We start from the raw sequence: 20,142 nt of genomic DNA on the forward strand, positions 1-20,142 counted from the left end.
TAGAATTAAATAAAACAGCTGCTGAGTATCACTTTAGTGAGTACCCTGTACCACAACTAAATTGGTCCACTTTTAATAAAATGAGATGAACTAGTTTGGAACAGAGTCTCTTTATTTATTGATGCAATCCCTATTTTTTTACTCCCCCCTAACTGCCAGTTGTCTATGTGCGAGTGGTCTCTACCCACAGTCTTCTGCTCTAACCACTAGGGTAAGAGCCCCTCGACACACAAATTAACAGATCAAAAAAAAAAAATCCCCTTGGAACAACCAGTGTTACACAGATTTTTATTGCTTTGCAGTTTCAGCACTTTTATACAAACATTTGTATTTGGAGAGCAAATTCCTTGTTAGAATCAGAGCAGCAATTCCTTCCTAGAAACGAAATGTTTAGGAAGACAGAGAACGATAATTATGAGCAAGTTATACACTTGTTTATAACCATTTTACCAGAGCATGGTATTCCGGTTGTGAAATAAAAATTTGCAGTCACTCCAGGTGTAGCCTTGTAGACACAAGTGATTTCAAGACTGAAGTGTTACAGCTGATTGCTGAACATCTCTAGTGTGCCATGACAAGACTAAAAGGTCAAGTGGCTGAAGAGGACAGATAACCTGTGTATCTGCTTCACTTGTTGTATTATGGCTTTAAGAATACTTGGCATTTATATAGTGCATACCTGTGAGATAAGCAGCTGTGGACAGTGAGACAGAGTGGAAGTAAACTTGCCACAGCCATGCAGCAGGTTAGTAGCAGCAGTAGGATTAGAACTAGGCAGCTCTTCACTCAGGCCTGAGTTCAGTCCATTAGATCATGCTGTTCTTCACGTATAGAGCTTAATATTGTGGTACCTGATTAGCAAGTCCCAACCCATTCAGCTACACTGGATACAAGCACTAGCAGAACCAAGGTCAGCCTGCCAACTCCCCTAATAATGCCCATTTTAGGTTTTAAATAAGTGGAACATTTCTCTCCGTTTCTAAACTTCAAGTGATCTATCAAGTAGAAGATACAATGATACAGCTGCACTTTGCTCTGAAGCAATTGCTAAAGGAGCAGAAACAGCTTTCATTTCTTTCCTGAGGGAGAGCTCCAATCTTTTGAGAGGAAAGAAGGATGGATATGTTTTTACACAAACTGATCAAACTACTTTTCATTCTCAACGAATACAAGGCTGACAGTCTCAGGTGTACTAATTTTCTTCAGCTATGTCATCCTACTGTATGCTATGAAGCTAGAAGCTAATAAAATAGCTATCCGGGAACATCAGAAGCCATTTCTCCTTCCTTGACAGGCTTTCAGTTCTGTCAGCTGAGAGCAAGAGCACTTATAATGACATCTAAAAGGGCTTGTAAACATCATGAGACAAGCCATCTCTGATGTTCCCCCCACTGAAGTAGTCCTTTCTCCTCCATCCCTAGCAGGGCTGGCTCCAGGCACCAGCTTGTCAAGCAGGTGCTTGGGGCGGCCGCTCCGGTGAGGGGCAGCACGTCCAGGTATTCAGCGGCAATTCGGCGGACTTAGCCTGGGAGCGAAGGACCTCCCGCCGAATTGCTGCCGCAGATCGCGATCGCGGCTTTTTTTGTTTTGTTGTTTTTTTGTTTTGGCTGCTTGGGGCGGCCAAAACCCTGGAGCCAGCCCTGATCCCTAGGAAACAAACAAGAATCACCAAGACACCAGTCTATCTCTAGTGCAAAAAAGACAAATTTGCTTACCTGCTTTTTCTTTTCCCGATGGGTTTCCTCTGCAAATTTTGGAGGCAGGATCAAACATGTCAGTTAGCAGAGATGGGGCTTAGCTGTATCCCCTAGAATCACTGCCAGAGTGTGTGTTTCATGTGCTGTAAAATACGCAGAGAACTAATGTCATGGAAGTCTTGTAGTTGAGAATGCTTTCCCTTAACACTTCCTACGGTGTCTGCAGAGCATAAACCACCTAATGTTGGCCAAATTACATTAAAATCTGAGGAGGTTAAGAGAAGAAAAACTGTTGTCAGATAAAGAAATATCTCTCCGCTGTACTGGTATCTGGCTTTACCATTTCTTAGAATGGAATTTTAATGCTGGTAAAATCCAAAGGATGGACTAAGGGAAGCGGCAGATCTAGATGTACAGGAAGGAATTTGGGGTGTGGGTGGAGAGCGTATTATTGCATGCAGTACCTGTCCAACAAAAGCAGCATCCGTCACCAAAGTCTGTGCATTAATTGTGCAGTGTCCATATGGCTGGAAGACCAGTTGGCTCCCTTACCAATCTTTTCATAGTTGGCCTGAGATTTTCCTGCCCAGAAAGCTGATGGGGATCTGGTCTGATGGGCAATAATAGATTATAGAAAGAACGTGTGCTTAGAATGATAAACTTCTTCACTGCATAATTTCAGCCATAAGACAACTGATGACTTAAAGGCCCTTTTTCCCCATTAGCGATATATGGCACAGACAGCTGTGGACTCTCTGAAGGTACTTTTGAAATTTACTTGGAATGAATGGGTTTTCCTTACATCCAGCTGATACTATTTTCCTCTTGAGGTACAGAGTTAGGACAGAAGGAAACAAATGCAACCTTGTGACCTATGAAGAAGTATTTATTTCAAGAATGGTCTAATCTTAGGACCATTTTGTAGGCATGCAACGCACAGGACTGGCTTCACAGACAGACTGTCACGCTGACGTAATGTTACTTTGATGGCAAGACAAAGATAGTGGCTGAAGCAGTTTGAGTGCCATTTTCATTACGGCATTGTAACTAACTGTTCTGAACAGAGCATACACACACACACACACACATGTTCCCTAAAGCCCAGACTTACCCCCTCGGGGGTTTGACATTTTTGGTAACAAAAAGGAACATGGACCTCACCTTAAGTGAGTTTCCTTGAGTTTGGCAGTTTGAAGATTTCCCTGCAGTGCCTCTGTCCCTGCTTCCCTCTGCCTTCAAGTGAAGCACTCCAGACCCACATGCTTCCACACTGGAGTTAATTGGTCACAACTGATCTGTCCTCAGAGTGACTCAGCAACAATTACAGAGCACTTTCTGCAGAGCACCTGAGAAAAGGATGAGCTGCACAGGTCTTAGAATCTGCCACCTTTTTGAAGGCATCAAAATACCAAGTTAAGCATCCGCAGTGCTACTTGGTGGATCTCTGAAGATTAAGCAGCAGGGCTGCTCCTCTCGAGAATCTTCTGATGCAAGATTAGTCAACTGCTCCCCCGTAGGATAGTGACAGGAGGCAGGTTTACGCCGCGTTCTATCTAGAACTCATCTGTCTGATGTGAAGGCATAGATTCCGCAAACTGAAGGAGTCTGTCTCTCAAGGGCTCTGGTCCGTGGGCAAGTGGAGCAGAGTCAGGTGGCATTTTTTTTTGCTTACTTGTGGAACTGGCTTTGCTTCTAGACTTCTCTACATTAGCTGCCATCAAGCCCTAGAAAACTGGGAAGAACTGAAGCCTTGAACGGAGTATTTCCCTTTGATAGGATGGTGTGAAATCTCTTTTCTACTGACTACAGAAGGGAAATATTTCTTATTTCTGTTACTGTTCTCCAGTGGTTTCCCAAAGAATTTTCCACCTGCACATTTTGAGAATGCTATGAGATGTTTGGCTTAGCCCTCTCCTTCTCAGGAACATAAGTTACCATAGCGGTCTCTTTGCTACTGCAGTGTATGCCAAGGACTCCGAGGCAAATCTCAGGGAGCCCAAGCATGAAATGAAGCTCACTTTGGTGGCTAAAAACTCTGTGTAGCACTGATTTCAGGTCTCTCTTTCATTTGGGTTTATTTTTGGACAAAGTCTCTCCAGGGTAGGTTCGACCCTGGAAAGTAGGCCGAAAACGTGATGTACACCTTTTCTAACAAACTAGGAAATTTCTCTCTATGGGAGGGGGAAAAAACAAAACAAAACAAAAAACCCTGCAGTTCACTCCCGACAGGTCAAAGAGCAATCCCAACTAAGGATTCTGCCCAAAGGCGGAGTTTAGAAAGTTTTGCCCAATTGCTCTGTAAGAAGGGGGTAGAAGATCCAACAGCCTATGTCTCTGTCTGGTGCCCAGTGCCTGCTAAATGTCAAAACCTATCTCCAAAATTTGCACAAGGGAAACTCATACCTAGAAATAGTGAACGTGGCCATGGAGAATGAATAGATTAGACACCCAGTAAAAAATACCTGGCAGGAGATAACAATGAAAACCTTTAGTGAGCCATCTACAGATAGGCTAATCTGTTTAGAACAGGAACAAACATTTTACACTTTCTATTAAAGCTGGTTCCATTTTTTTGGATCCATTTATTCTAATACAAGAGCCACATTTAAGCGACAGCTGATATCACAGAAGGAAAACGGTGGAAACAGTTCCTGCCCTGTCCACAAGGAGAACCAGAAGCACAGCACCTTCACCTGTACCTTACACTCACAAGAGACAAAAGTTCATAAGAAAATTTTGCAGATGGGTTTTAAAATCACAGAGTATCAGAAAGAGGAGGAGAAGAAAGTGCCAGCTCTAGGACTATAGCAAGAAGAGGACAATATTTAGAAACCTGTGCAGATATGAAAGGGGCAATTAAAGGAAGAAGGACCAGATCAAGCACTGAACTGTAAGAAAGAATTTTTAAATTGACAGCACAGATGGACCGCAAGACATTGAAATGAAAGCAGCAGCAACATGAATGGTGAGAGAGAGCAAAACAGTACATGTATTGGGTGGTTAGTCAACTGAGGTGGCGGACGAGATTTTGAAAAAGCAGATCGATAGCAATGCAGAAATCAAGGCACAAAACAAGCAACTCAAGAATGAGGATTTTTACTGTAATGTAAATAAGAAGCCTACAGAGAGATGTTAAACCTTGCAGATATCACCTTCTAAACAAGAGAAAAGGGTGGAAAAAAGTTGTTAGTTGAAGATATCAAGACTCATAGAAGCAGCAGCAACCAGATTGATGGGAGTATTATCAACAAGTAAGCAGTGGAGATGAAGAGAGAACATTCATCTTCATCATATCTAATTTAAGGCAAGTGGCTTTAGTCCAAGTGGAAATGGACTCAAGCAAGGTAGAAAGAATTATGGGTATATGAGAAAAAGGAAAGGAAAGAACACAACTAAATGTTACCCTATGATTGGGCCTGAACAGAGATGATCACACCCAGCGAGTGAGTTGGAAGAAAGACTAGGGGACCAAGAACAGAGCCCTTTGGCTGAGACAGAGAAATGGTTGTCCCAGGATACCCTAAATAACAAAACGAGATAAGAAAATCATTGGACTACAGTCAGAAAAAACAACTGAGGCAATGAAAAAAAGAAGTCAGTGACTCTCAGATGCTGAGAAGTCAAGAACAGAAGTAAAATTTTTGGCTGCAACCTCAAGCAACAATAAAGTGACCTGATAGAAAGCCAAACTGGAAAGGCTGAGTGAATTAAGGGCAAATATGAAAATAAGATTTCTGCTCCAAGATTTTAGAAAGGACTGCAGGGAGAAGGAAGAATCAATAGAAGGCTTTTTAAGAATAGGGAAAATAGCTCAAAAGAGGGATGGACAGAGCCTGAGACCAGAGAAGTCTTTTCAGTGCCCAAATTCTGAGATTAGGCAGAATCTTATTGAATTTGGTTTATTCCCACTACAGTCTTCAGTGACAGTGATTAATTCCATTTCATTTTCAGTCCTTATTATTGCAGACTGGATTTGAACTGGCAACTCTGAGACTTATCCTATCAGTCATCCAAGCCCCAATAGGTGCTTTATTTGAAAGGTCTTCAGAAGTTTCAAACAGCACCCCAGACAAAAGGCGGTTTTGAATGTCCAGAAACTCCTGTGTATTAGATGTATTCCTAATTATAAACAATTTATACATCACTTTTAACAGCAAAATTATACTCCTATGGTTTTATATAACCAGTAAATTCCAGGACTGACTTTTTATTGCATTATGACTCAGGGTATAAAGCATTAAGTTGTTCTTGCATCAGAATGCTGGACAGTCTTAATCTTAATTTTTAGTGGGGAAGTTGCTATGCAGCATCAGATAACTGAGATCAATACAGGAGAAATGTAATGGCCTATGATATAGATCCCAAGGCCAGAAGGGACCACTGTGGTCATCTAGTCTGACCTCCTGTAGAACGCAGGCCAGAGAACTGCCCCAAAATAATGGCTAAAGATCTGCTCTAGAAGACAGCTATTCTTGATTTTAAAAATGGTTAATGATAGGGAATCCACCACAAACCTTGATACATTGTTCCAGTGGTTAATTACTCACTGTTAAAAATTTACACCTTATTTCCAATCTGAATTTGTCTAGCTTCCACTTCCAGCCATTGGATCATGTTGTACCTTTCGCTAATAAACTGAGGAGCCCATTATTAAATATTTGTTACTCAAACTGTAATCAAGTCACTTCTTAACCTTCTCTTTGTTAAGCTAAAGAGATCAAGCTCTTGGAGTCTATCACAAGAAGGCAGGTTTTCTAATCTTTAATCATTCTCATGGCTCTTTTCTGAACCCTCTCCAATTTATCAACATCCTTCTTGAATTGTTGGCCCTGGAAAACACAGTATTCCAGCAGCAGTCGCACCAATGCCAAATACAGAGGTAAAAATAATCTCTCTGCTACTCAAGATACCCATTTATGCATCCCACGATTGCATTACTCTTTTGGCCACAGCGTCACACTGGGAGCTCGTGTTCAGGTGATTATCCGTCATGACCCCCGAATCTTTTTCAATGTCACTGCTTCCCAGGATAGTCACCTCATCCTGAATGAGGTACATTCTTTGTTCCTAGATGTATACATTTACGCTTAGCCATCTTAAAATGCTTGTTTGCTGGCACCCAGTTTACCAAGTGATCCAAATCACTCAATCAGTGACTGTCCTTTTCATTATTTACCACTCTCCCAATCAGTGTGTCATATGCCAAGAGATCAGACTAGATGACCTAATGGTCCCTTCCAGCCTTAGGCTCTAGGAATTTACCAATAGCTGTTGAACAGTTTATACATTGCAGTGGTTTGAGGCTATTCTTCAGTGATTTAGATACAAGGAGGGGGAACACTACTGAAATTAAACCACTGATTTGCTGGGGCTTAGCACTAATTGTTATGTTTCATAGAAACATTAAGTACACCTCTGAAATTCAATTCAACTGGAATTAGAGGGAGCATCATTCATAAAGATATACTATCCAGAAAGAATCACTAAGACTTGTGTTCCCCTTAGAACTGCTGGAGAGGCAGCATCTCACATTTCAATAGAGGGAACGTCAAAGGCGCTTCGATACAGTACAACTGTGCTAAGTACAAGCTATTTTTCAAATCTGACAAGAAAAGTACATAGTATAACAGTGCAATGTGAGACTGTGGCAAATGGCTGATAAATACAAAAGACTGGAGTATGATTTCTTGTGTTTCATGTAGAAGTTCCCAGTAAGAAAGTTATTGGATTGACTACTTTAACTGCTGGCTGGTGGTGCAGGCAGAAAGCAAGGCAAGTGGGGAAAAGCACAAGCTATGCCAATGGACACAAGTTCAAATCCTGACAAAGAGGGTTTCCCCCACCCCCACCCCTCCTTATTTAGATACATCAGACCACCTCAACATTCAGTCTTTGTTCAAAAGACAGGCTTGGACAACAGAGGGTGCTGCAGCTCAGGGTTGGGGTGCATTTACAGAGCTGTGCCCGCCACAGCAGGACACGGATGGTTAACGCCATTGCAGTTGTCCCTCTTTTGCATAGGCTGTTAATTCCCTTACAAATTAAGATACAAGAGTTATTCTTTGCCAGACTTTAAATTAACTACTAATATTACATAAGTTGTTGGTTTCATTAGAAACCAATGTCTCTTGCAATTATGAGACAGTATTTAGCATTGGTCACTGATTTTAGACTTGTATGCTGAGTCGCATGCTCTTTAAATGTGGGGTGACTATTTTGTCCCATAACCAAGCACACCGATGTCACCCCTCAACCCTCTTACATTTAGCCTGTTAAGAAGCCTCCTGTCCTGCCTTGAGGATTCTTCTCATTTCCTCATCTTGCAGAAGCAAACTCTTGCTGAACTTGCCTTCAACCCCTTGAATGGAAGAGGTCTAGCGAGGCTGATCTGGCGGCTGGCTCAAGATGCAGCAATTTCCCCTATCCTGTTATGGCTGAAGGAAGGGAACCAGTTATGATATCACGGTACTTCACAACAATGCTAAGTAGCACAGAGCTGTAGCTGCAATTCATGCTATGCGTTAAATATACTGACTAAGGCTCGGCCAAGTCAATGTGCTAAATGAACAAGCAAGACATTCTCTCCTCGGATAAATATCTGGTTTATATGACGTGTAAAGACCTGCTGATAATCCACTTTGGGCCTCCGTTTTTTCCGTGGCTGGCCTTTTGCATTAGCACCCCCTGCACTAGTACCCTCTGTCTGGGCAGTCCTGCTTGGCAGGTCAGCCTTATTCCTGACTGCCAGATGCAAGTTGTCATTAGTTGTCTTCTTTTCTTCAGCTCCACTCAAAAATTTCTGCATCCCACACTCGTCCTCTGCTCTCCCCCGTCCTGACCCAGCTTTCCGTCCAAACGTCTTGGATTCATTTGTCAGGGCTAGCTCCTCTGCTGCAGTCCTCGAGTCAGCTCCCTTCTTGATCAAGGACTCCTGCAGTTTGAGTCTGTCAAACAGCTGCAAGGGAACATTCAGGTAAACGATCACATTCATGAACAGAGGCGGCTCATTCTCCCCTCCTAAATGAAGCACTGAGCACCTGGCCCAGAATCAGCAGCCAGGACACAAGATTGGTGGAGAATTTTATCATCAACCGATATTAGATTTTTGCCAGAGTTAGACCAAGAAGTAAGGTGAATGGGTGTCTCACGCATACAGATCTGTCAGACTGACTATGCAAGAGTGCCTTTAGCATCTCATGACGAATAGGGAGTTTGGTTTTGCAGGGGCAATACTGCCGTGGAGGCAGTACTCAACACTATGGCAGGGAAGACAGGAGTCAGCATGTTGTTCAATGACCTCTAAACCACCCTCTACCCCAAAAACAATCAGATAGTTCTAAAAGAATCCCTATCCTCTCTGCCTCAGCCAGGAGACAAACAGCTGTGACGTGGAGCCTCGATATGTCAGGACTTCGTTCAGGGAGAACAGATCCTTGGTGCCCCATTGTCTCATTAAAGGAGCCCCAGAAAAGGGCCGTTTTGGGAGGTGAGTGGCCAAAACCAATAGTAACTATTCATAGAAATGCCTAGGATAGCAGAACTGATAAATAAAGAGTTAATTACTCTGAAAATGTAAAGGTGCTGAAGTTGGAAAAGAAATTATTATGCTGACATGTGAAACAAACACTGGATTGCTTGGCATGTCCAACCACAGGGTTTCTTAATGGAACCACCCCACCCCCCCCCATATGAATGGGCTTAAAAGGAACACTGGCAACTTGAATATTTAACTGATAGATTTCAAAAAAAGAGGGGGGGGGAAGAGGGGAGGAGAGAGAGAGAAGGGGGAATCTATCCAAACAGATTTAAATAGTATGCCCCCAATTTAAAAACAAATTCCTTATAATAAATTTGTTCAAGGATTTCTCGGCTCCTCTGCAGAGGTTTAGAAAGTCTTTTGAGCAGGTCCAAAGCAACAACATTAAACATGCATCTCCTGTCCCCCCTCATCCTCTTCCTCGCTGTTCATGTGTGTCTACTGCCTCCTCAGTTTCAGCTTTGCTGTAACTGGTAAATGCCCTCTTGTGGTGCTTGGGAAAACAGCAAGCATGTGAGCTCCAGAGCAGGACATGAGAGGGATATTCAGATATTCAACAGACTGACATTCAAATGACTACCAAATGAACAGTGAAACTGACTATAAACAATGCTGACAAATGCACAAAATAAACAAATTGTAATAAAAGTGTGTGTGGGGGGGGGCGGGGGAGTTTTCTCTCTGAGCTCTTTCAGTTCTAGTAATCTTCTAGGGTTATCTGTAAAAGTTACTACAGGTCTGTCTCATCTTACGCTGGGGATACATTCCGCAGTCAGCGCCTAAAGCGAAAATCGCCTATACTCAAAATTACATTGAGTGTAATGGCGGGCGGAATCGTCCGCGCTACAGAAACAGTATTTAAATTGTTATTTTTCTCTTTTTTTTTTTTGGTTTTGTTTTTGTTTTGCTGACCATGTAAAGCTGAAATCGCACATGTTAAATGCGCCTAAGATGCGACAGACCTGTACAATTTCAGAGGCAAATGCTACCTTTTTAACTACTACAAAAATAAGACATAGAAAGTCAGTTGTTAAGCTATTAGAAAGCTATTTACCCTGGTAAGAGTCAGCTGAGGTTCACTGTAGAACGCTTTGCCCAGTACAGGCTTTCTGTAGGTCTCATCTACATCTGTCAAGGCCTGGAAGAAGACAAAGGGAAAAGTTCAAGATAAAGTTCTAAACACTCTGACCTTCAAAACAGCTTTGTATCATACCTTATAAAGCCATCAAAAAGTGTCTGGTCTCAAGGACAATCTAGGAACAAGCACTACAGAGGAATGTGTTTCTTTAGGTATAAAAACAAAGGACCTGTAGCGCCCAGCAGATTCTTCTACATTACTTCTACATCCTCCCCATCGTCCTCACACACACATCCTTTTGTTTTATATCCCAAGAGAACACTGATTTTTCCCCAACCTTCTCCCACCTTCAGGGCTCAAAACCCTTTGATGGCTGCCTTCCCTCCATCCAATTTCCCCTCTCAAAATCTTGGGGCAATCTTGCCTTGCTCGCCTTTTGTAGCACTGAAACATGGTAGTCTGTCCCCTTTAAGGAAATGTGGCCTTGGGGTCAGCGCACTCTCCATCACCTGGTGTGGCCCTTTGAGATTTTGAGAGGTCTGATATAACAAAGGTGTAAGAGATTTTGGTAGAGAGGAAGTGGTCACAGGAATAGGTGGTGTTTGGGAGGAAATCCCATTACTGTTTCTTTAAGGACCTGGAACCAGGAGCCTTTCAGAATGGACAAATCAAGACTCCCTTTTCTCCCAGCCAACTGAGATGAGCTTTAGGAAACAGACCAGCATATATATGCTGCCTCTTCCCTCATAGCAGGAGTAGGCCTGCTTGCTGAACTCTTTGACCCTGAGAACTAACTGAGGAAGAGGGCCCAGCTGACAGAGAAGATGGCTAAGGCCCTACAGCTCTCCAAGGGGAGAACTGGGGAACTCTTGCCTTCAGGAGAGACAGAGGGACTGCATGAAGCACTACCCCAGCTCCATGGAATATGTGGAAGAAGAACTTAACATGTGGAAAAGACAGTAGTTTAAGGAGTGACATCAAATGAAAGAAAATCAGTCTCCTGAAGGGGGAAAAAAAAAAAAAAAAAAAAAAAAAAGAGAGGTTCAGAAGATCAAGGTAAGGAAAATGATCGGGGGAGGGGGGTAGGGGGGCAAAATGAGCAAGAAAAATTGTTTTGAGGCAAGACGGGAGTAGTTTCCAACACACCATGCCTAGATCCTGCAGAGAAGACTTTAGAAATTTCTGCTATCCCTTATATTCTAGCTCCCTGTGTTTGGTAACAAACTTTGGAAACTGTGAAATACATCCTAGCATTCAGTACAAGGGCAAAATGGGTTCATGACTGACAATACTACACTCCCACCTCCTCCAAATTTGCCAGTTTAGTCCCTCTCCCAGTGGATGTTTAGGTGTTTCCAGTGCAGAGGTTGTAAGTTAAGAAGTAGTAAAATAATTACCATATTCCAGAATTTGTCGAACGCAACCAAAAACCCTGTGCAGACTCCTCGCAGCCCCTTGAAAGTTCGGATGTGGACATTGACTTTTACACCATCTCTGACACAACGATGTAGCTCGCCAAGAGGGCTGCCTTCATGAACTAGAACAGATATGAAACACCATCAGTGAAGTGTATATTTTATACACAAACAACAACAAAATACAGAGGGCTCCGTTCTTTCTAGTAGTACGGAGAACCTGCTTGGAGGATACTATTTTATAACCAAATAAAATGGAAATCCAGAATTGTTACAATGTATTGCATTAAGCCAACTGTAATTCCCAGTGGAGCAGACCTCTACTTACAGTGGGATAAAAAGATTGTGGTATAGGACAGTCTCAATGCACACAACTGACAGTCAAAATGGCCTGACTATGGGCTTGTCTATACTGGCACTTTACAGCGCTGCAACTTTCTCTGCTATGGAGTGTGAAAAAACACCCCCCCCCCGAGCACAGTAAGTTTCAGCGCTGTCAAGCTCCAGTGTAGACAGTGCACCAGTGCCGGTAGCTACGTCCCTCGTAGAGGTGGGGTTTTTTAGAGCACTGGGAGAGCTCTCCCCCAGCGCTGTGCCACGACTACACAAGCCATGTTAAAGCGCTGCCACGGTGCTTTAACATTGCCAGTGTAGACTAGCCCATAGTGAGGACAGGAAACAATTTTGCTATGTCTGAAAAACACCCACTTAATCTGAATGTTCAGATAAAAGGAGTTTACAAGGAACAATGCATAGGGCAAGAATCCCATCCCTGCCTAGAATGCTCAGGGTACATGTTCCATGTAAAAACAAGTGTAATGATGCAAGTCCCAAGAAGGCAGCCATCTTATGGGAGTACTGCTTCTCTTTACAAGGAAGCTTTGAAATAGTGGCTCACTAGAAGATCTTTGACCAACTAAGTTGAATCAGTGTGTAACTTACAGAGAGCTTCTTGGTTCAACTGAGACTTAGTGGCTAGCAACCACTAATGCAGTACTCTCCCCAGCATCATACATCCCTCAGTGTATTTCACAGTGGGTTACTTGAGTGGACCATGCTGCACAGTATTTATCTAACGAAGGTTTACTTCATTCCTTGAGGTAGAAGGGAAAGGACTAAACTCCAGCCCCAAATGAGAGTTTGTTCAACTGCAGAACAGCACTTGTTTTAGCCTTAGTGAACAGCCATTAGCGAGGAAGCAGAGCCAGGGAAAACTGCATAACATACCTGCCACAACATGCAGTTTGTCTACACACTGGCCCAGTAATTCACCTGGGGTGCAGCTCCATGACAATACAGTGGTCTGCATACAGCTGTCACCTACACTACCACTGGTGAAGCTGTACCAATGGTGAATTATAGCTGTCAAAATGTAGCTATGAATTAGCCATGCAATTTTCATTAACATTCAGAGGGAAACTGCACAACTTAAAACCTCAAGACTCTGCATATTTATTAATAACAATACTACCTAGGAAATGTACCCAATCATGTAGCTTCTTGTAAAACCTGACCCCAATATTGTGACTATTTTAGTCTAACATGTACAATTTATAAGTTAAATGCACACAACTGAACTTAAACTTCATTTGACAGACATGTGATTTGGTTTTTGGTACAGGTGTCCAAACTGAGCACCTTACTGCTCACAAAACTACAATGCTGTTCCCCTGACTGTGTGTGTGAATTTATATTAACACACTCTGAACAATAATAATTATAGTTCATGAATCTTTGATCTACAGTTCTATCATCATGTCACTAGACAACTCAGCACTGTATTTATGCCCCTGGAATGTACAGTTACTGACCAAGAAATAGCAGTGTGTCACAAACACACTGTGGTTATAATTTAACAACTAGCTGCACAGGATGAGATCGGATGCCTGACACACAAGTAGTATTTTTCGAAGGCACAGCAGCTGCTTTTCACAAATTAGTCACCTTAAAATCAAAGGGGAGAAAGTAACGACAGTGCAGAGACCTCTTTTAGTGAGCAATGTGTTTGAATTATGCTGTTGTCCACATCAAGCAACTTGTCCAAGTTTCCCCACAGCATCCAATCACGCACAAGTTCCCCACCCCCAAACTTCACCAACCCCCCCCTTCCTAGCCAACTCCACATTTGAATCTTACCTAGTCAGTTCCGCTACCTAGTTCTCCCAGTTGCTGCTCCACTCAATACTCAAAGCTCTCCAGTACCCCAGCATGCTCCTTTGCCCCACCAACCAATTCCCTGCCTCTCCAACCTACTTCCCTACCCCTGCCAGTAGGCCCCCAGATCCCCTTCCCTTCTCACCGATCCAATCCCCCACAGCTCCCCCTCATTGCTTCCCCATCCTAGCCTGTATCCCCCCAGCTCGCCTTCCCCTCACACCTCATAACCCCCTCAACTGTTCCCCCAACTGCCCCTCACCCAGCCAGTATCACCCCACAGCCCCCTACCCCATCCAACACTTCACAGCTTCTCCTCACCCCATCCCTCCATTCCCATATACATCTCACTACCCACCCCAGCCATTCTCTCTCCATCACACCCTGCCCCATCCAATGCCCCCAGCCATTATCTGCATACTCCTTCCCCTCATCCCACCACCCAGTATCCCCCACCCCCAGTCCCTTCTCTCCACACCCCACTCCTCACCCTGTCCTGCCACCCCCAGGCAATATCCACCTCCCCCCACCCAATATCACCCCAGCACTCCCAGGCTACAACCCCCACAGCCCTTATCCCAGCCAATACCCACAGACCCCTTCCCTCCACCCCATCCAACACCTCCCAATTCCTCATCACCCCCCTCCACAGCCAACAACCCCATACCTTTCCCCCACCCCGCTGCTCCCCCATCTCCCCAGAGCCAGCACCCCAAATAACCCTTCCCCACCCCACTGCTCCCCTCCCTCCACAGCCAGCATCCCCATAACCCTTACCCCACTGTTCCCCCTCCCCCCACAGCCAGCCCCCCATAACCCTTACCCCACTTTTCATCCTCCCCCACCCCACTGTTCCCCCTTGCCACAGCCCCTACCCTCATTTGCCTCCCCCCACAGCCAGCATCCCCATAGCCCTTCCCCCACACCACTACTCGCCCTTGCCACATCCCCCACTGCCAGCACCCCCATAACCTTTACCTCACTGCTCCCCCTCAGCCAGCCCCCCCACAGCCCTCCCCCCACAGCCAGCCCCCCCATAACCTTCACCCCCGTTCCCCCTCCCCCCACAGCCAGCCCCCCCATAACCTTCACCCCCCGTTCCCCCTCCCCCCACAGCCAGCCCCCCCATAACCTTCACCCCCCGTTCCCCCTCCCCCCACAGCCAGCATCCCCATAGCCCTTCCCCCACACCACTACTCGCCCTTGCCACATCCCCCACTGCCAGCACCCCATAACCTTTACCCCACTGCTCCCCCTCAGCCAGCACCCCCGTTCCCCCTCCCCCCACAGCCAGCCCCCCCATAACCTTCACCCCACCACTCCCCATAACCTCCAGCCCCTGTTCCCCCTCCCCCCACTGCCAGCCCCCCATAACCTTCACCCCCCGTTCCCCCTCCCCCCACAGCCAGCATCCCCATAGCCCTTCCCCCACACCACTACTCGCCCTTGCCACATCCCCCACTGCCAGCACCCCATAACCTTTACCCCACTGCTCCCCCTCAGCCAGCACCCCCGTTCCCGCTCCCCCCACAGCCAGCCCCCCCATAACCTTCACCCCACCACTCCCCATAACCTCCAGCCCCTGTTCCCCCTCCCCCCACTGCCAGCCCCCCATAACCTTCACCCCCCGTTCCCCCTCCCCCTACAGCCAGCCCCCCTATAACCTTCACCCCCGTTCCCCCTCCCCCCACAGCCAGCCCCCCCATAACCTTCACCCCACCACTCCCCATAACCTCCAGCCCCCGTTCCCCCTCCCCCCACAGCCAGCCCCCCATAACCTTCACCCCCCGTTCCCCCTCCCCCCACAGCCAGCCCCCCCATAACCTTCACCCCACCGCTCCCCATAACCTCCAGCCCCCGTTCCCCCTCCCCCCACAGCCAGCCCCCCCATAACCTTCACCCCACCGCTCCCCATAACCTCCAGCCCCCGTTCCCCCTCCCCCCACTGCCAGCCCCCCCATAACCTCCAGCCCCCGTTCCCCCTCCCCCCACAGCCAGCATCCCCATAGCCCTTCCCCCACACCACTACTCGCCCTTGCCACATCCCCCACTGCCAGCACCCCATAACCTTTACCCCACTGCTCCCCCTCAGCCAGCACCCCCGTTCCCCCTCCCCCCACAGCCAGCCCCCCCATAACCTTCACCCCACCACTCCCCATAACCTTCACCCCCCGTTCCCCCTCCCCCCACAGCCAGCCCCCCCATAACCTTCACCCCCCGTTCCCCCTCCCCCTACAGCCAGCATCCCCATAGCCCTTCCCCCACACCACTACTCGCCCTTGCCACATCCCCCACTGCCAGTACCCCATAACCTTTACCCCACTGCTCCCCCTCAGCCAGCACCCCCGTTCCCCCTCCCCCCACAGCCAGCCCCCCCATAACCTTCACCCCACCACTCCCCATAACCTTCACCCCCCGTTCCCCCTCCCCCCACAGCCAGCCCCCCCATAACCTTCACCCCCCGTTCCCCCTCCCCCCACAGCCAGCCCCCCTATAACCTTCACCCCCCGTTCCCCCTCCCCCTACAGCCAGCCCCCCCTATAACCTTCACCCCCCGTTCCCCCTCCCCCCACAGCCAACCCCCCCATAACCTCCAGCCCCCGTTCCCCCTCCCCCCACTGCCAGCCCCCCCATAACCTCCAGCCCCCGTTCCCCCTCCCCCCACTGCCAGCCCCCCCATAACCTCCAGCCCCCGTTCCCCCTCCTCCCACTGCCAGCCCCCCATAACCTCCAGCCCCCGTTCCCCCTCCCCCCACAGCCAGCCCCCCCATAACCTCCAGCCCCCGTTCCCCCTCCCCCCACAGCCAGCCCCCCCATAACCTTCACCCCACCGCTCCCCATAACCTCCAGCCCCCGTTCCCCCTCCCCCCACAGCCAGCCCCCCATAACCTTCACCCCCCGTTCCCCCTCCCCCCACAGCCAGCCCCCCCATAACCTTCACCCCACCGCTCCCCATAACCTCCAGCCCCCGTTCCCCCTCCCCCCACAGCCAGCCCCCCATAACCTTCACCCCCCGTTCCCCCTCCCCCTACAGCCAGCCCCCCTATAACCTTCACCCCCGTTCCCCCTCCCCCCACAGCCAGCCCCCCCATAACCTTCACCCCCCGTTCCCCCTCCCCCCACAGCCAGCCCCCCATAACCTTCACCCCCCGTTCCCCCTCCCCCTACAGCCAGCCCCCCCATAACCTTCACCCCCCGTTCCCCCTCCCCCCACAGCCAGCCCCCCCATAACCTTCACCCCACCACTCCCCATAACCTCCAGCCCCCGTTCCCCCTCCCCCCACTGCCAGCCCCCCATAACCTCCAGCCCCCGTTCCCCCTCCCCCTACAGCCAGCCCCCCCATAACCTCCAGCCCCCGTTCCCCCTCCCCCTACAGCCAGCCCCCCCATAACCTCCAGCCCCCGTTCCCCCTCCCCCCACAGCCAGCCCCCCCATAACCTTCACCCCACCGCTCCCCATAACCTCCAGCCCCCGTTCCCCCTCCCCCCACAGCCAGCCCCCCATAACCTTCACCCCCCGTTCCCCCTCCCCCTACAGCCAGCCCCCCTATAACCTTCACCCCCGTTCCCCCTCCCCCCACAGCCAGCCCCCCCATAACCTTCACCCCCCGTTCCCCCTCCCCCCACAGCCAGCCCCCCATAACCTTCACCCCCCGTTCCCCCTCCCCCTACAGCCAGCCCCCCCATAACCTTCACCCCCCGTTCCCCCTCCCCCCACAGCCAGCCCCCCCATAACCTTCACCCCACCACTCCCCATAACCTCCAGCCCCCGTTCCCCCTCCCCCCACTGCCAGCCCCCCATAACCTCCAGCCCCCGTTCCCCCTCCCCCCACTGCCAGCCCCCCATAACCTCCAGCCCCCGTTCCCCCTCCCCCTACAGCCAGCCCCCCCATAACCTCCAGCCCCCGTTCCCCCTCCCCCTACAGCCAGCCCCCCATAACCTCCAGCCCCCGTTCCCCCTCCCCCCACAGCCAGCCCCCCCATAACCTTCACCCCACCGCTCCCCATAACCTCCAGCCCCCGTTCCCCCTCCCCCCACAGCCAGCCCCCCATAACCTTCACCCCCCGTTCCCCCTCCCCCTACAGCCAGCCCCCCTATAACCTTCACCCCCGTTCCCCCTCCCCCCACAGCCAGCCCCCCCATAACCTTCACCCCCCGTTCCCCCTCCCCCCACAGCCAGCCCCCCATAACCTTCACCCCCCGTTCCCCCTCCCCCTACAGCCAGCCCCCCCATAACCTTCACCCCCCGTTCCCCCTCCCCCCACAGCCAGCCCCCCCATAACCTTCACCCCACCACTCCCCATAACCTCCAGCCCCCGTTCCCCCTCCCCCCACTGCCAGCCCCCCATAACCTCCAGCCCCCGTTCCCCCTCCCCCTACAGCCAGCCCCCCCATAACCTCCAGCCCCCGTTCCCCCTCCCCCTACAGCCAGCCCCCCCATAACCTCCAGCCCCCATTCCCCCTCCCCCCACAGCCAGCCCCCCCATAACCTCCAGCCCCCGTTCCCCCTCCCCCCACAGCCAGCCCCCCCATAACCTTCACCCCACCGCTCCCCATAACCTCCAGCCCCCGTTCCCCCTCCCCCCACAGCCAGCCCCCCATAACCTTCACCCCCCGTTCCCCCTCCCCCTACAGCCAGCCCCCCTATAACCTTCGCCCCCGTTCCCCCTCCCCCCACAGCCAGCCCCCCCATAACCTTCACCCCCCGTTCCCCCTCCCCCTACAGCCAGCCCCCCCATAACCTTCACCCCCGTTCCCCCTCCCCCTACAGCCAGCCCCCCCATAACCTTCACCCCCGTTCCCCCTCCCCCTACAGCCAGCCCCCCCATAACCTTCACCCCCCGTTCCCCCTCCCCCTACAGCCAGCCCCCCCATAACCTTCACCCCCCGTTCCCCCTCCCCCTACAGCCAGCCCCCCCATAACCTTCACCCCCGTTCCCCCTCCCCCCACAGCCAGCCCCCCCATAACCTCCAGCCCCCATTCCCCCTCCCCCCACAGCCAGCCCCCCCATAACCTCCAGCCCCCGTTCCCCCTCCCCCTACAGCCAGCCCCCCTATAACCTTCACCCCCGTTCCCCCTCCCCCTACAGCCAGCCCCCCCATAACCTTCACCCCACCGCTCCCCATAACCTCCAGCCCCCGTTCCCCCTCCCCCCCACAGCCCCCGTTCCCCCTCCCCCCACAGCCAGCCCCCCCATAACCTCCAGCCCCCGTTCCCCCTCCCCCCCACAGCCCCCCGCCCCCCTTACGCGGCATCCTGGTGAGGACGTTGCGCGGGGCCCGGCGGGGCCCGGCCCGGCCGCGAGCCGCCGCCTCGCGCTCGGGGTCCCGGGGCACCATGAGGCTGCGGAGGCGCTGGAGGCGCTCGGGGTCGGCGGCGGGCGCGCGGCGGCGGGCGCGGCGGGCGGCGGGCGGGCCCCGGCGGGCGGCCGGGCGGCGCAGGCCCCGCTGGAAGCTCTCGTACTCGGCCAGGTTGTTGAAGCAGGGCGCGCCGGGGAAGGGCAGCGGCGTGCGGGCCGAGTACAGCGCCAGCAGCGGGTCGAAGCGGGCCGAGCTCACGTCCAGGCGGCTGGGGCTGGGAGACCGGCCGGGCTCGGGCTCGGGGCTGGAGCCCGAGCGCCGCCGCCACCGCCGCGGCTCCGCACCGGCCGCCTGCTCCATGCTCCGCTCGGGCCGGGCTCGGCGCCGGGCCCCGTGTAGCTCGCCGCGGCCGCCGCTAGGGGCCGCCCTAGTGCCGCCCCGCGCCCGGCACCGCCCCCAAGCTAAGCAGGCTCCGGCCCGCACCGCGCTGGGATGGGAGACGCAGCGCGGCCGGGCTGGCGGGAGGGCGACCAGATGTCCTGGTTTTATAGGGACAGCAGGGCCGGCTCCACCATTTTCACCGCCCCAAGCAAAAAAAAAAAAAAAAGTCACCACTGTGCCACCCCTTAGCATGTCACGTATCAGGGGGTAGCCGTGTTAGTCTGTAGCTACAAAAACAACAAGGAGTCTGGTGGCCCCTTAAAGACTCACAGATTTACGTGGGTATAAGCTTTCGTGGGTAATGCATCCGAAGAAGTGAGGTTTTTTTACCCACGAAAGCTGATGCCCACATAAATCTGTGAGTCTTTAAGGTGCCACCAGACTCCTTGTTGTTCCCTTAGCATGTGCCACTTCAGGCATGTGCTTCCTCCGCTGGTGCCTGGAGCCGGCCCTGAGGGACAGGCCCGATATTTGTGGCTTTTTCTTATATAGACTCCTATTACCCCCTACCCCCGTCC

General features: G+C 50.6%; 1 protein-coding gene across 1 annotated transcript; it reads right to left on the reverse strand.

Moving 5' to 3' along the window:
• Window positions 1–274: 274 nt before the first annotated feature.
• Window positions 275–19,561, reverse strand: LSM11 (LSM11, U7 small nuclear RNA associated). The gene is made up of 4 exons (XM_054037171.1): window positions 19,132–19,561; window positions 11,710–11,849; window positions 10,289–10,372; window positions 275–8,652 (listed from the first exon to the last, which is right to left on the reverse strand). Exons 1-4 carry the CDS (start codon window positions 19,541–19,543, stop codon window positions 8,248–8,250), a joined length of 1,041 nt encoding a protein of 346 aa, XP_053893146.1. The 5' UTR covers window positions 19,544–19,561; the 3' UTR covers window positions 275–8,247.
• Window positions 19,562–20,142: the final 581 nt, after the last annotated feature.

The sequence above is a fragment of the Malaclemys terrapin genome, chromosome 8 (genome assembly GCF_027887155.1).
Source record: "Malaclemys terrapin pileata isolate rMalTer1 chromosome 8, rMalTer1.hap1, whole genome shotgun sequence".
In the NCBI taxonomy this organism is placed as follows: Eukaryota; Metazoa; Chordata; order Testudines; family Emydidae; genus Malaclemys; species Malaclemys terrapin.

What these genes read in the sequence shown, in the direction of transcription:
- LSM11 (XM_054037171.1), bottom strand. Translation starts at nt 19,543, where the DNA reads ATGGAGCAGGCGGCCGGTGCGGAGCCGCGGCGGTGGCGGCGGCGCTCG. An exon ending in CGTCCTCACCAGGATGCCGC is followed by an intron (nt 11,850 to 19,131) that starts GTAAGGGGGGCG and finishes TATCTGTTCTAG; the next exon opens with TTCATGAAGGCAGCCCTCTT. An exon ending in CTCAGCTGACTCTTACCAGG is followed by an intron (nt 8,653 to 10,288) that starts GTAAATAGCTTT and finishes GTTCCCTTGCAG; the next exon opens with CTGTTTGACAGACTCAAACT.